This window comes from Ambystoma mexicanum, chromosome 2q, assembly GCF_040938575.1.
Source record: "Ambystoma mexicanum isolate Mex_15411 chromosome 2q, UKY_AmexF1_1, whole genome shotgun sequence".
Lineage (NCBI taxonomy): Eukaryota > Metazoa > Chordata > Amphibia > Caudata > Ambystomatidae > Ambystoma > Ambystoma mexicanum.
In genome coordinates this window covers 170,320,017-170,333,613 of record NC_090924.1, presented here as the reverse complement: position 1 = coordinate 170,333,613, position 13,597 = coordinate 170,320,017, and the positions used below count along the sequence as shown (strand labels likewise).

The 13,597-nt window shown below is 49.1% G+C and overlaps 1 protein-coding gene across 2 annotated transcripts in view; it reads left to right on the top strand.

Moving 5' to 3' along the window:
* Positions 1-13,597, top strand: part of SNAP47 (synaptosome associated protein 47) — a 472,457-nt gene that overhangs the window by 366,420 nt on the left and 92,440 nt on the right. For both annotated transcript variants that reach the window (XM_069647081.1, XM_069647082.1), the window contains exon 5: positions 6,915-7,027. In XM_069647081.1, the coding sequence (XP_069503182.1) occupies positions 6,915-7,027 (113 nt within the window). The remainder of the gene's footprint in view (positions 1-6,914; positions 7,028-13,597) is intronic.

The window sequence follows — 13,597 nt, the reverse complement described above, 5'->3', positions numbered from 1 at the left end:
CCCATTCACATGGTGGACCTACAACTGGGTCAGCCGTCAAGTTGTGCCTTGCACCTTCCGAAACCTTCCTCGACACTCCCCTCTTCACATCCCAACACCCCACTCCCGGACATACCCACATGCCACCGTCTCCAGCAAATGCTTGATCACCACCCCAGTAGTCCCAGTGGAGCTGTGTTGCATGTCCCCACAACAGTACGCTACACAATCACCATATTTCATGTATCAGGGCATTTGGAAGCCACACTGGTCCCTGACATCATGCCTTTCTTCCACCCTCAGGTACATCATCTGACAGTGATGTAGGCCGACCAGGCACCTCAAGGGGCACTAGATGTGGAAGGTGGTTGACTCCATGCACCACCACCACCCAGGACACGGCAGCACCCACTGTGGCTGTTACTGCTGCCCCCACCAGCCAGGCAGCTCCTACAGTGGCCACAGCAGCTGCCCGCACCACCCAGGCAGCTCCTGCATTGGTCACAACAGCTGCGCCGACCACCCAAATAGCTCCTGCAGTGGCCACAGCTGCCCCAGTCATGTTGCAATTACCTACCGGAGGACAGCCATTTCCCCCACCCCAACAGCCTTCATCATATGCGCCTGACACCAGCGATGAATAAGCTGCAGATGATTCTGGTGAGACCACAGGGAACACCACAGATCACACTCCATATGAGCGCCCAGAATTCAGCCACATCAACCTGCATAGCCCTTCACGCCTGCCCTTCCCCAGTGTCAGGGACGTGCACGGCCATCTGTGCCGCATTGTGGAAAGGTAGGAAGGATTGTCGGCCCTGGTGCAGCAGCACCTGGAGGAATCCTGTCTGATGCAGGGGGTGGGGAGTGGCGGCCCTGCTCCGCACTGAGGCCCAGTTCTTCTGCAAAAGTGTGCAGGCCACTGGGCGTCAGTGCACGTGCCCTCAGACGTGCAATGTCAGCTGTGGTAGACCTGGCCAGGAGGGTCCGCGAGAGCAACAGTATCATGTTAGACATGGCCAAGTCTCTCTCAATGGCCCTGCAGGCAGACCTACACCAACGGGCCAGTGACTCATCCCATACGCCGTCCACTAGCTCCATGCCCGCTAGTTCACGCCAGAGCAGCTCGAGGCGCAGTTCAGCACAAGGGCGGCCCAGTTGGCAAGCGGCCACGTAAATAGGCCTTGGATAAACATGTGTCATGGGTGTTTCTCGGACTGACATATTGACATTGTGTCACAAGTTGGGGAGGGATATTTTGAAGGGGGTGTGGGGAGGGATAGTTGGGGAGGGGTTGTTGTTAGGGATAGTTGGGGTTTGGGGAGGCATAGTTGGGGCGGTGTTGTGGGGAGGGACAGTTGGGGAGAGGGTATTGGGCCACCAGTTCATTTTCTCTCATTACTTTTTTATACACTGGGTGTTGCATTGCAAATCATGACTGGACATTAATTATTTTCTTGAAAGTGTGATTTATTTACTGTACATTGTTAATTGTAGTTTATGGCCTAGGCCATCTGCATGTGCTCTGAGCCTAAAAGTAGTTGGCGATGAGTTGATAGCGGGCCTCACGTCCGTCCATGTCATCCCTGTGATGGGGCAATGGCATCTAAGCCTCACTGTAAATGCCGTCGTCCCCCTCCGCTGGAGGTATGTCCATGTCTAGGGGTAGGGGAATGTTGCCCCTGACGCACCCATTATGTAACATGGCACAGGCCAGGACGATCTTGCCCACTGTCACAGGACTTTATATCAGGGGACACCCAGATCTACTAGGCAGCGGAACCTTGCCTTCAAGAGTCCAAGTGTTTGCTCAATGGTGTACCTTGTCCGGATGTGGGCGCGGTTGTAGGCATGCCCATGCCGATTGTGTGGGTACCCGGCAGGGGTCATGAGCCATGGCAGCAAGGAGTATCCGGAATCACCTGCATGGGAGGGACAGCAAGGAGCACAGTCGTGGTGGTAGTGACAATGCAGCCTTGTTTGGATGTCGGTCTGTGACACATGGGATTGCAGCAAGACGTAGCAAATGGCACAGATTACCCTCGTTTTTGGTGTATTGTATTGCGGGGGGGGGGTGGGTTGCGTGCACATTCTCCGCACCATAGGACACCCACGCTGGCCATTACCCTTATGCTGGCACAGGCTTCTACATTGTCTATGATGTGTGCCATGTTTATTAGCGTTTGCATGTTGTACATCGGTCATCTCTCCTATTCGTTAGTGTGTGTTCCTTCATTGTTCAGATTCATGTTGCATGCATATGGGTATGTGCGCTTGTGACGGGCAAGTCACCTGGCTTCATGCTGTGGGATACACTGCTGGTGGGGAGGTAGGTCAAATTCGTCTCACATAGCTGTGACGCAGGGGGTGGGGGATGTGCACAGTGTGTACATGCTGGGGTAGGTGGCATGGGGCAATTCATTCTGGTACCTATAGTGCATGTGATGTGCCTGTCCATCTGTGCACAAATTGTGATGGTGTGTCCTTCCATTTGCCCATGCCCCACATGCCAAATTAGCCCTCCCGCTCATGCATGCAATCTGCGTACATACTGCTGCATAACGCATATGCACTGGTGACAGTGGACAACCCCCCCCTTCCAGAGTGCACATGCTATGTGTAGGTACTTTCACTCACCCAACAGCCAGGTCCGCTCTCTGCTGTATCGTGCCATGTACCCTGGGAGCGTGGAATTACACAGCACCATGGAGTCGTGCGTGGATCCAGGGAAATGTGCACTGCAGTGGGTTATTAGGAGGTCTTCATCACACACAACCTGGACGTTCAACGAGTGGTACATTTTACAGTTGCGGTAGACTTCCTCATTGGCATGTTGGACCACTAGCTCAACGTGCGTGCATTCCAGCGCACCTATCGCATTCGTCATGCCTGCCAGGGCATGAAAGCCTACTTTTGTGGCATTAACCTGTGGCGGTGTTCTGGAGAGGGCAATATGGTCAGACATGTGCCGCATTAGGGCATCCAGGACCAGGACTAGCACCTTTTGAAATACAGGCCTGGGATATCCCGGTCAAGCTCTCCCACAGTGTGTTGATAGGTGTCGGTGGCCAGGAAATGCAGCACTGATACTACCTTGAGCAAGGGGGGTATGGCGGTCCGGATACCAATTGGGCTCCGGATGTCGTCCTGGATTAGGTCGACTATGGTGGTTATGGTCTCCCTGTCCAGCCGGTACAGGGTGTGGATCTGTGTGTCAGTGAGGTTCCAGGGTGTGGCCCTTATGTGGGGTATGGGTGGCTGCCTGCGGGGTACTACCTGCTGGCCATTGTTCATCTGCATTGCCATTATCATCTTCCTTCTCTTCCTGTGCCTCTGCCGCCTCCTCTGCCTTTCAGCCTCCTTCAATTCCTGCTCATATTGGATCCCTACATGCAGGGCCCCCAGCTCCATGACTGCTACTGCAGCGGCCAGTATGGTTGTGTTGGAAGGTGTGTGGGGTGTGGTCATTTTGAGCATTCACAGTGCTCATGGTGTGCAGCTGGGCTGATTATGGCCACCTGTGGTCTGTTGCTAGACACCTGAGACTGCTTAACGCCTGCTCCGCGATGCTGGTGTTTCCGGCGTGGTTTTAACAGTGGCATCAGCATTTTTATGCTGGTGTCGACATAAGTTGGAATGATGCCGTACTACCATCGTACCGGTGTTTCGTCGCTGTTGGCGTTCACTGTGCTGACTGCGACGGTTGCATTGTGGGTCATGTTTGCGGGTACGTAGTTTCCGGCACCGCAGGTCATAGTGTGCCGGTCAGGAAAAGGGTGCTGGTACGGTGTGACCGGCACCGTTATTTCCGGACAGGCATACTTGTAATGAGGCCCTATGACTCCTGCCTTCCTCCTGAATTTCAAGCGTGTTCTCTCAGGCTTGGCAAAAGCTTACCAAGTAGTACAGTACCTCATGGAGGCCTCCTATTACCACCTGAGCACAGCTGCTAAGGATATGGCTGTAGGTGTGACTTTTAAGCGGCAAGTGCTACTCAAAGCCACCAAATTTTAGCCAGATGTGCAGGAGCCAATTATGGATCTGGCATTTGACAGTGCACACACGGCGAAGACTTTAACAGCTCTAACCAAGTATCCAGCGAAGCCATGGTGTTTGAACTTCTGATACATTCACGGCCAAGAGTTCAGGAGTCTTTAGAGACTTTTACGGCTACTAGAGTAGACAAGATAGATCTCTGAGCACTCCACGCAAAATGCAAGCACGTCCCTCACCCCAGGGATTATTCTTCCAAGCCTCCCCCACTCCAGAGGCCCAACAGTCTAGTGACGTGAGGGTGCAGATCGACAGCTCATTGGTCAGAGAAAGAGTATGTTATCTTCTTGCTCTGTGAAAGCGCATAGCCAGTGACAGTTGGTCCTTATCTCTGGTACACAAGGGCTATCATCTTTCCCCCCATACCTCTATCTTCCTCCCCTTCTGAAAAAAGTCTCAGACTCCCTCTCATGAGAGATACACAAGCTGCTGCTCCCAGAGACAATAGAGAATGTTCCTCCTTTGGAGAAAGGGTGGGATTTATACTTGAGGGTCTTCCATTCCGAAGATGAACAAGACTGTCCTGTGGACGGAATTAGACTATTCCTCCGTCCATCTTTTTTCTTTCCCGAATAAAAATTATAGATGATTACGGCCACTCTCATCCAGTCATTCCTTTAGCTTGGTCACTGACTGTTAGCTCTGGACCTGCAGGACACATATTTGCACATTTCCATGTGGCCTCCTCTCCACTGCTACCTGCAGTTCGCCATAGTCCAAACCCACTATCAGTACAAAGTCTTACCTTTCGGCCTCAGTTCATCCGCAGGTGTCTCCACCAAGCTTACTGCAGTGGTGGCGGTGTTCCTATGCGTAAAAGGTATTAACCTGTATCCATAATTGGACAAGCATGATTAAGTGCAATTACGTAGCAAGACTGGCATTTTTATGCAGCCAGTATAGCCATTTCTTATTGTGGTATGACATTTTGTATTGGGGATCATTGATACAGCAAGCATTTTTATTTACTTTATTTAATTGTTTTTTTATAACGCACCTAATACTGAGTTTGGTTTCTAAGCGCGGATCTGGGATTCAAACCTCTGTTGCTCTGCATGGTCTTGCTTCCAAGTAGCTAGACTGGCATTTTTGTGCAGCCAGTTTTTATATGTTTTCATACTGTGGCATGCATTTGTAATTGTAACGCCAACTGGAGTGTGTTCTTACATGGGGATACTGCCATATATTGGCAGAACAAGCATGGACGTGTTTTATTATAGTATCATTACTTTCATTATGCACAAAGGAAAAATGAGTATGTTCTTATATGGTTATACTGGCGTATAATGGTGCAGCCACCATGGAAATGTATCGGTACAGCCAGTGTGAAAATGTTTTATACTGGCACATATTGTGGGCAAAGGCATCATGAACATGTGTTGGAGAAATTCTCCTGTTCACTGTTGGTGTCTTGCATCTATTGGATTTTTCCATGAGTTACCTACAAAACCAATTGCAAACTGTTTGGCTTTTTACCCATTTTTTCTAAAAAGTATGTTGTAAAATGCCCCATTGCACAATTATTTTAACCTCCCCCGATCACCCCGAACCACCCTTAATTGGTTCAGGTTCCCTCGCTACGCTCCGTTGCTAGGGCATATTTGTGAGAAATATTTACACTCCTCCGCTTAAAAAAAATCACCAGCTACCACATTTGGTTGGTGGAAACTGTGTGAGGAGTGTGATCTGTAGTCAGTCAGTGAGCAGTTGTTTGACATTTTTTAATAGGAGTAGGTGTGAAAGTGGGGGTTGTGTGAAGAGAAAGACTGAAGAGGAGGACAGACTGAAGAGGATTTGGTTGAGGACAGGCCATGCTACTGAATGGATAGTTGTCTCTTATAGGAAGCATGATTGCATATCTGTTGGACCGATTTCTGGAGGGGAGTTCGAGATCCGGACTTCTGCAAATTTTGAAGAATTATTTTGTAGAGGATACTGCTGCCTTCTAACTTGAAATTGAAGTCCCTTCCCAACAAGCAGTATTTGAAGGTTTGTAAGAACTGGCTTAGAAGGCATAGTAATGAGTGTTTCAGGGTGAGATGGCAAAGATCTTATAGCAACTGGAATGGTTGATGTGGAGCTTTAGCGCAATGTCTTTGCATCGGATAACTGGGAAACCCCCCGAATGCTCTAAAAGGAGGATTTGTAGACGTTAGCAAGACCACAACTTGAGCCTGATGGCACTTTCTAGTGCATCATAGAGTATGCTGGAATGTATAGTAAATTGTGGCAGGTTTCCCGGCATTTGCTAGCGCCCATTGTCAACAGAAGTAAATATCCTATCTCGATACTAAAGAAAAATGCTCCAGGATGAGTGTGAAAAGCTGTACGCAGAAATCCAGAATGGTCGATAATGGTGAGACATTAAAGCAAGGTGTCTGCTCATGTTAAAGGGGTAGAAGTCCACTCTAAAATGAAGTAGCCATTCAACATTCTACTACAGAGAACCAATGGGCATTTAGGGCATTTATTAGCTGAAAAGGGGTTATTGGAGAGCCATGAATTTAAGTTAATTTGCTGATGTTTCTTTTACCTCTGCATATTTTCAAAGTTGGCAGATTTATCACCAGGTATCAAAGCAGCATTGCTCAGTGATTTTAGTGTTTAAGGAGTATTCAAATGCCTTTTCCAAGTGCAGTGATACAGACAGTTCTTGATCAGTGTATACAAAATAATATTTGCATGTTAAATATGTCTCTAAGATGTTGAAGAATTGTAAATAAGTTCAAATAAAAGCAAGGCAGTCAATAATATTGTCACAGCCTAGCAGCTGTACATAACATGTTTTTCAGTGTCTGTCTGTTACCATGGTCTGTAATTAGACAAGTTTTGAATCAAGGATGGCAGCTCTCATTTTTTCTCTACTGTTGTTTATTTTACAGCGGTTGGATTCATAGATGGCATAGTGCAATCTGGGAACTCGCCAGATGGGGGTGCTCAGGCTCAGGTTCAAGTGCAAACCGTCACAGAAGAGGAAACTCAAGAACTTAGACAGGTATGTAGACGTAGCAGCACTGCTATGATCCTTGTTAATTCTTAATGGAAATATATTTATAATAAATAGACAATGCAAATGTAGGCTCTAACTCTAATGTTTCTAGGACAGGAAGAGGAATTATAGCTGTTTACAAGGACAAGCCCACACATACTTCCTCAAATGTATCAAACTTTATTATCCAGTAGGAAAATGTACCATGAGCTGGCTCCCTTACATCAGAGTGTAGCCTTCTCAAACCCCCAATCACGAATAGTAAGCAGGAAGGTGCAGGGGGCTCTCAGACAACTAGAATGTAACATCGTCATTAGGCGGGAGGGCAGTGTCAGCTCTGGCAGCAGACCAATGAGCGGCCGGAAAACAGAGGTGGCGCCGAAGTTTCAGTGGCGGAGCCTAATAGCTTCCCCCAACATGCAGCCGATCGAGAGCGCATACAACAAAGAGTTTCCAACCAAACACAGTCACAGAGGGACTACCAGCGAGCAATCCTTACAGAAGCACGAGCTGTATCACCGAGGGTATCCTCACAGCTGCATGCTCAGAAACGTGAAGTAAGAGGGCGAGAAGTGAAAGCAGGTGCGTGAGAGGGAGGGAGGCAGCGCCGGAGCCGTGAAGGCCAACAGAGGCCCCTGACTGCCCAACGAGAACAGCTGGACAGTCGGTACAACACTGGGTGGTGGCGACCACGAACATCACATACGGCTGATATCACCAAGTCCGCCTGTTCGAGGAAAATAGAAGAACCAGAAACTCCTGAAGAACAACTCCCTGAGACGGGTAGCCATGCCGGAATTCGTAATTCAGACTCCACCGGAGCGGAGGCAGTAAGGAGCCTGCCCCGGACCCGGTTGCACACGGTAATTCATTAAACAAGGAACAAATGCGGCGTGCTAGAACCGAGAACAGCCACGTGTCGGGCAGTCCGGGACACCTCCCAAGCATCAGCAGTACCCCAGGGGGCACTGACATTGGCAACCCGGCGGGCGACGCCGGAGCTGGGAGTGAGGGGTGAGTCTTCTTTTTTTCCCTCCTTCCTCGGCCTATACGAACCGTAAACCCAGAGCGGGCCACCACCTGTGGAGGGAGTACAGGCCCGTGGCAGCGTGCTCGACACAGATTTTAACCTAACCTTGACTGAACGCAGCTCTGTGCCACTAACGGCCTGTCACCCGAACCCCCCCGCCACATCCCCCTGACCCTGCTGGCCAAGAACCTGAGGCTGGGTGTAGTCTGGAGCCCCCTGGTGAAACCTGGTCTCAGAAAGCAAACACAGCGGACAGGCTATCCGTACCTAAACAGCCCCTCCTCTCCGTACTACTATGGGCCTAACAGCCGGGGGGAAACATAACCAACAGCCATGACGGCCAACACAGCGACAAGAGCCCTGACAGAGGCCCAACAGCTACAGGCATAGTGATTCTAGCATTTGCACAAGAGAGGAAGCTATACGACACCTCTACAGAAAACACTCCGGTCATCTGCCACAGCTGGTCGACTACCAGTCAGGGGGAATACAGGCAACCCCTCCCGGCAAGCACAGGCTCACTGTAGAACGAGAGTGGCGAGTCCCCCACTTCTCTCACTCCTCCCCTCCAGCCACGAGATTAAAGACCGCTGCTTCTATCACGAAAGCACGGTGCGTGGACCACAGCTGGGGTGCGACCCAGAATAGATCAAGCCTTACTGCAGACCCAGCAAATTTACCCCTGCGGTGCCCTGATAATAGTGGCACTCACCGGACAGACCCAACAGATTAAGGTGTCCCTTTTAGTAGAAGATCTGGGGCTGGAGGCAGTCTGGAGCCCACCCCAGAGACCCTCAGCTGATATCAACCCCATAGTAAAGCCAGATAACACAGTGGACTATAATGCAGTAACAGACACTTCCAAGACTTTGCTGGAGCTCGAGAGCAGAAGAACAACCCTACATCACAAACCAACAGGCGGATCTCACATCATAGCAAAAGCAAACCATACCCGGAGGTGAATGAGACAGTGAACACCAGCTGCAACCAAATAACGCAGTAACCAGACCGCTCACAGCGACAGTAAGTGACAATCACGTGTGCATTACAGGCTTCTAAGGAATCGGCACCCACTACCTTGCCAAGATACATTGTAGGAGACGAGCAAAGCATCACAAACACCATAAAAGAAGCCCGGCCAATTGAGAGCGAGCAATAGAGAGTCACCTTAAACAAACATTCAAGGAAAAAGAGTATAAAGGCCATCATCTGGTAAAAACCCCCAAGCACCACCAGCGAAAACAAACATCCTCATCATAAACAGAACGGAGTAGACCTACAAAGCAGTAACCAACTCTGGACCTGACCAGACAACTTCTAGAGCCCCGTGAAGGAATCACCTGCTGCCACAGTACCACACCAATAAAATCCTTCTCTCAACCCTGCCAGAACTCCTTCTAATAAGCCTACTCCAATTTCTCTGGCAACCGCAGCTGAACATGGAAAAATCAGACAAATCGCAGAGGAAGCTAAACTGAATCTGGAGCCACCGCCAAGACCCCCAGGTCACAACCACAGTCAGAAACCCCAGCAATAGCAATGGAGCAAGATGAAGAAGCGCACCAGACCCTAAATGTTGACATTCAAGAGATTTTGTTAGAACTCAAAGCAGGCATCAGGAACCTAGACGCAAAATGAGATGCACTCTCCTCGAAAGTAGATCTGTTATAGCACCGGCTAGACAAACACAGCGACAGTTTAAATGCAGCCGAACACAGTGAAGTGAAGGGAGTGGCAGCAAAAAGCAAAAAATTAAGTCTTAGAAGGGAGGACCCGCCGCAACAATATCCGACTGGTTTGGGTAAGAGAGAGACAAGTCCCGCAGAGAATGGAGGAATTTGTTGAAGCAATGTGCAAAGAGCTGTTTGGAGAACCCTCACTATTCCATCTCTTTGTGGTCGAAAGGGCCCATCGAGTGCCCGCCAATCGCCCAGTCCCCAGAGCAGGCCCTCGCCCCATCATTGCACGCCTTCTCAACTACAGGGACCGAGACGCAATCCTGCATTTTTTTGGCCAGGAAAAAAGGTGAGTTGCACTACGACGGAGACGAGATCCAAATGTATCCGGACTTCTTAGACAGTCCAAGCAACATGCAGATCCTTTACAGGAGTGAAAAGACGGATGAGAGACAACCAAATACAGTACTCCATGCTTTTCCCCACAAAACGCTGTGTTCAACACACCGGAAAGATGACATCTTCTGCTGACCTCCTAATGCTAATCCAAGACATGTGAGAGAAGATCGGGACAGGAGGATCCCGTCCTGAAACTACCCGGTATGTGACGAGTTCCACGACACATTACACTCCCGCACCATGAGACTGACGAAGACTGCAGGGGAGGGGGGGAAAGGGGCAAAATAGGCCACCTCCACTGTATTATTGTCATTTAGATCACTGCGTAACACACCCAGGCGCAACCATGTACATCCTTTGAAGGGATCTAGCAGACTTGCGCCAAAGCTCAGCATTGTTTAAAAGTTATTTGTTGAAGGGGAGGGGACCATTGACAGGCGCATTGGGGGTTGCATGTGTGCGTGGGGAAGGGTGGAAACCCTGCTGCAGGTTAACAAGAATAGAATGCAGAGCATCAGGAAGGGGGAGTTCATAAGGGAAAACGCAAGTCGTGAGCCAGGTCCCCACCGACAAACTCCACAGTGGAACACAGACAACTTAGTGGTGAATGGAGATACTAGCGGAATGGTTCCTGAAAAGTTTGAATATATACTGTATAAACATCGCGAAGACCATAGAGATTCAAGGTAGCAACATGGAACATTTTGGGGGGGAACAACCCAGCCAAGATAAGGAAATTATCACAATACATCAAAAGGCCCAATGTTGATATTGCCTTCATACAAGAAACCCAGCTTTTCCCCTTTTCAGAAAGACGATGGGCCACTAGCTTGGGCTGCCATAGATATTATTCCTCCTTCTCATCCTATGCTAGGGGGGTGGCAATATTGATCAGTAGAGATGTGAAATTTCAGCTGCTGTCAGTGGCAAGGGATGAGGAAGGCAGAGCGCTGCTAGTACATGGAGTAGTCGAGGGGTGACTAGTCGCCTTAGTAAATACATACAGGTCGAAGGTTGATAGCTCCAACGCATTTGACTGGGTCATGACACACCTTGCGGAATTTAACGCAGCCACGATTATATGGGGCGAGGACCTGAACACCGCCCTAGACCCAAAATGGGATAGATCTCACACGACCACACACACACCCACTAAGGTGAGTCTTCAAATACAAGAAATCTGGAGTGCTTATGATCTAACTGATGTGTGGAGACTTAGTCACATAGAAACCAGAGAATTCACTTTCCACTCCTGAGTTCACGGCACCAGCTCCAGGCTGGACTGTATATTTGTGTCCCGAGAGGGGGGATTCCACTGCGGCGATAGTCAGATTCTCCCGAGACCGCTTTCGGATCACTCCCCAGTTATCTTGGAATGCATACCCACAGCCAACAAGAAGGGGGAATAGATGGAGATTCAAAGCAGAGGCACTCCAAGACTCAGTGTTTACCCAAGAACTCCTAGGTGAGATTAAATCCTTTCTTACAATAAATCAGGAATCGGCTACATCGAGCGAGATCCTTTGGGAAACCCTGAAATGTTACACCCATGGGATCTGTATGGCCAAGGAAAACGGAATCCTAAAAACCATTAGAAAAGAACTAGCAGAAAACGAGACCCTGCTTATAGAACTGGAAAAAACGTACACTGAACACCAAGAAACGCAGACCTTAGCCTCACTCATAGAGGAATTAGATAAATTCAGAACTAACGATGAGCTTGAAGTTCGGTTCCTGGCACATGGCCATCAAGTGAGGCAGTACGGCGAGGGCCAAAAACCAGGAGCCCTCCTAGCAAAGCTACTGGCCGCTGACAGATGCCCCCGCATATAGAATACGTCTGCGACCCGCTCTGTAACTTGGTATATACCGAAGAGGAGATTGCAGAAGTACTTTGTACATTCTACCAAGACCGTTACAATTTAAGTCCATGAAGGACCCTGCAGCCCTACAAGCTTATCTAGAAAAGATAAAGTTGTATTGGGTAGAATGGGAAATGAGGGAATACCTCAATAGGCCGCTCACTCTCGAAGAAATACTAGCAGCAATAAAAGAACTACCGGGTTCCAAGTCACCGTGCCCCGATGGATTGACAGGGGAATTCTATAAAACATTCGCCCCAACCCTAGCGCCGATTTTACTATTGGTATACAAAGAGGCACTGAAAAAAGAGAGTCTACCCCCTACTTATGCAAAGCTAACATTATCCTACTTCACAAACCAGGGAAACCCCCTGAAGAGTGTGCCTCGTACAGGCCGGTCTCACTCATAAACGTTGACAATAACATTTTTGCAAAGATCCTCACTAAACGACTGCTCCCACTGATGCCTGGTCTGGTCCTAGCTGACCAAACAGGCTTTATACCAGGGAAGAATACAACATTTGGTATCCGAAGACTCTTCGGTACATGGAAGCTGTAGACCCCTCGACTCAAGCAGTGGCGGTCCTTCTTGACGCCGAAAAGGCCTTTGACTCGGTTGAATGGCCATACCTCTTTGCAGTACTCTGGAAGCTAGGCCTTGGGGGATATTTCCTAAAACTGGTCTCACTCCTTTACAAGAACCCGTTGGCTAGAATAGTGCTGGGGAAATCAGTCGACTCATGTAATGCTAAATAGAAGCACCAGACAGGGCTGCGCACTATCAGCCCTATTATTTGCCCTTGCGATGGAACCACGCACCACAGACCTTCGAGCTAGACAAACCGAAAGGGGACTTTCCCTAGGACCTCCCAAACTAATTCTGTCGCTATACACTGACGATGTGGCCCTCTTCATCAGTGACCCAGAGACAAACCTAAACCCAGTAATGAGAGAAGTGCTCAAGTTTGGAGCCTTTTCCGGGCTAAAGGTCAACCACACAAACTCAGTGGTATTCCCCTTAACAGCAGACACAGAAACATTCACAGACGACTTTGAATTCTGATGGGAGACCACGGGAGTCAGGTACCTGGGAATAATGTTATCAAAGGACCGCGAAGACCTCTTCCTGGACAACTGCGGGAAGATGATAGAAACCCTTCGCGACAAAATATTAAGATGGCGACAACTCCCACTCACACTCTGGGGCCGGTCTCCATAGTAAAAATTGTCATATTACCCAAACTCTTGTACCTGTTTGTCAATATCCCGATTTTACTGTCCGGGTTTTTTTGCCGACGCCTACACAGACTAATTCTAGAACTAATATGGGCATGCAAGACAGCTAGGGTGGCTTATAAGATCCTGTTTCAACCAATAACAAAAGGAGGACTGCCATTGCCTGACCTACAACGTGATTACTGGGCCTCACAGGTGCAATTCCTAGGACACTGGTATGCCACCCGTTTCATTTGCCCCCATGTTCAAATTGAACGAGCCGTGATAACCCCCAATCTCCTCCGAGTAACGATCATTGGTGAACTCTGGGTACCACCAAGAACATTAAACTGAGCCCTGATCAGAGACGATGTATGGAAAAGAATAGCCAAAA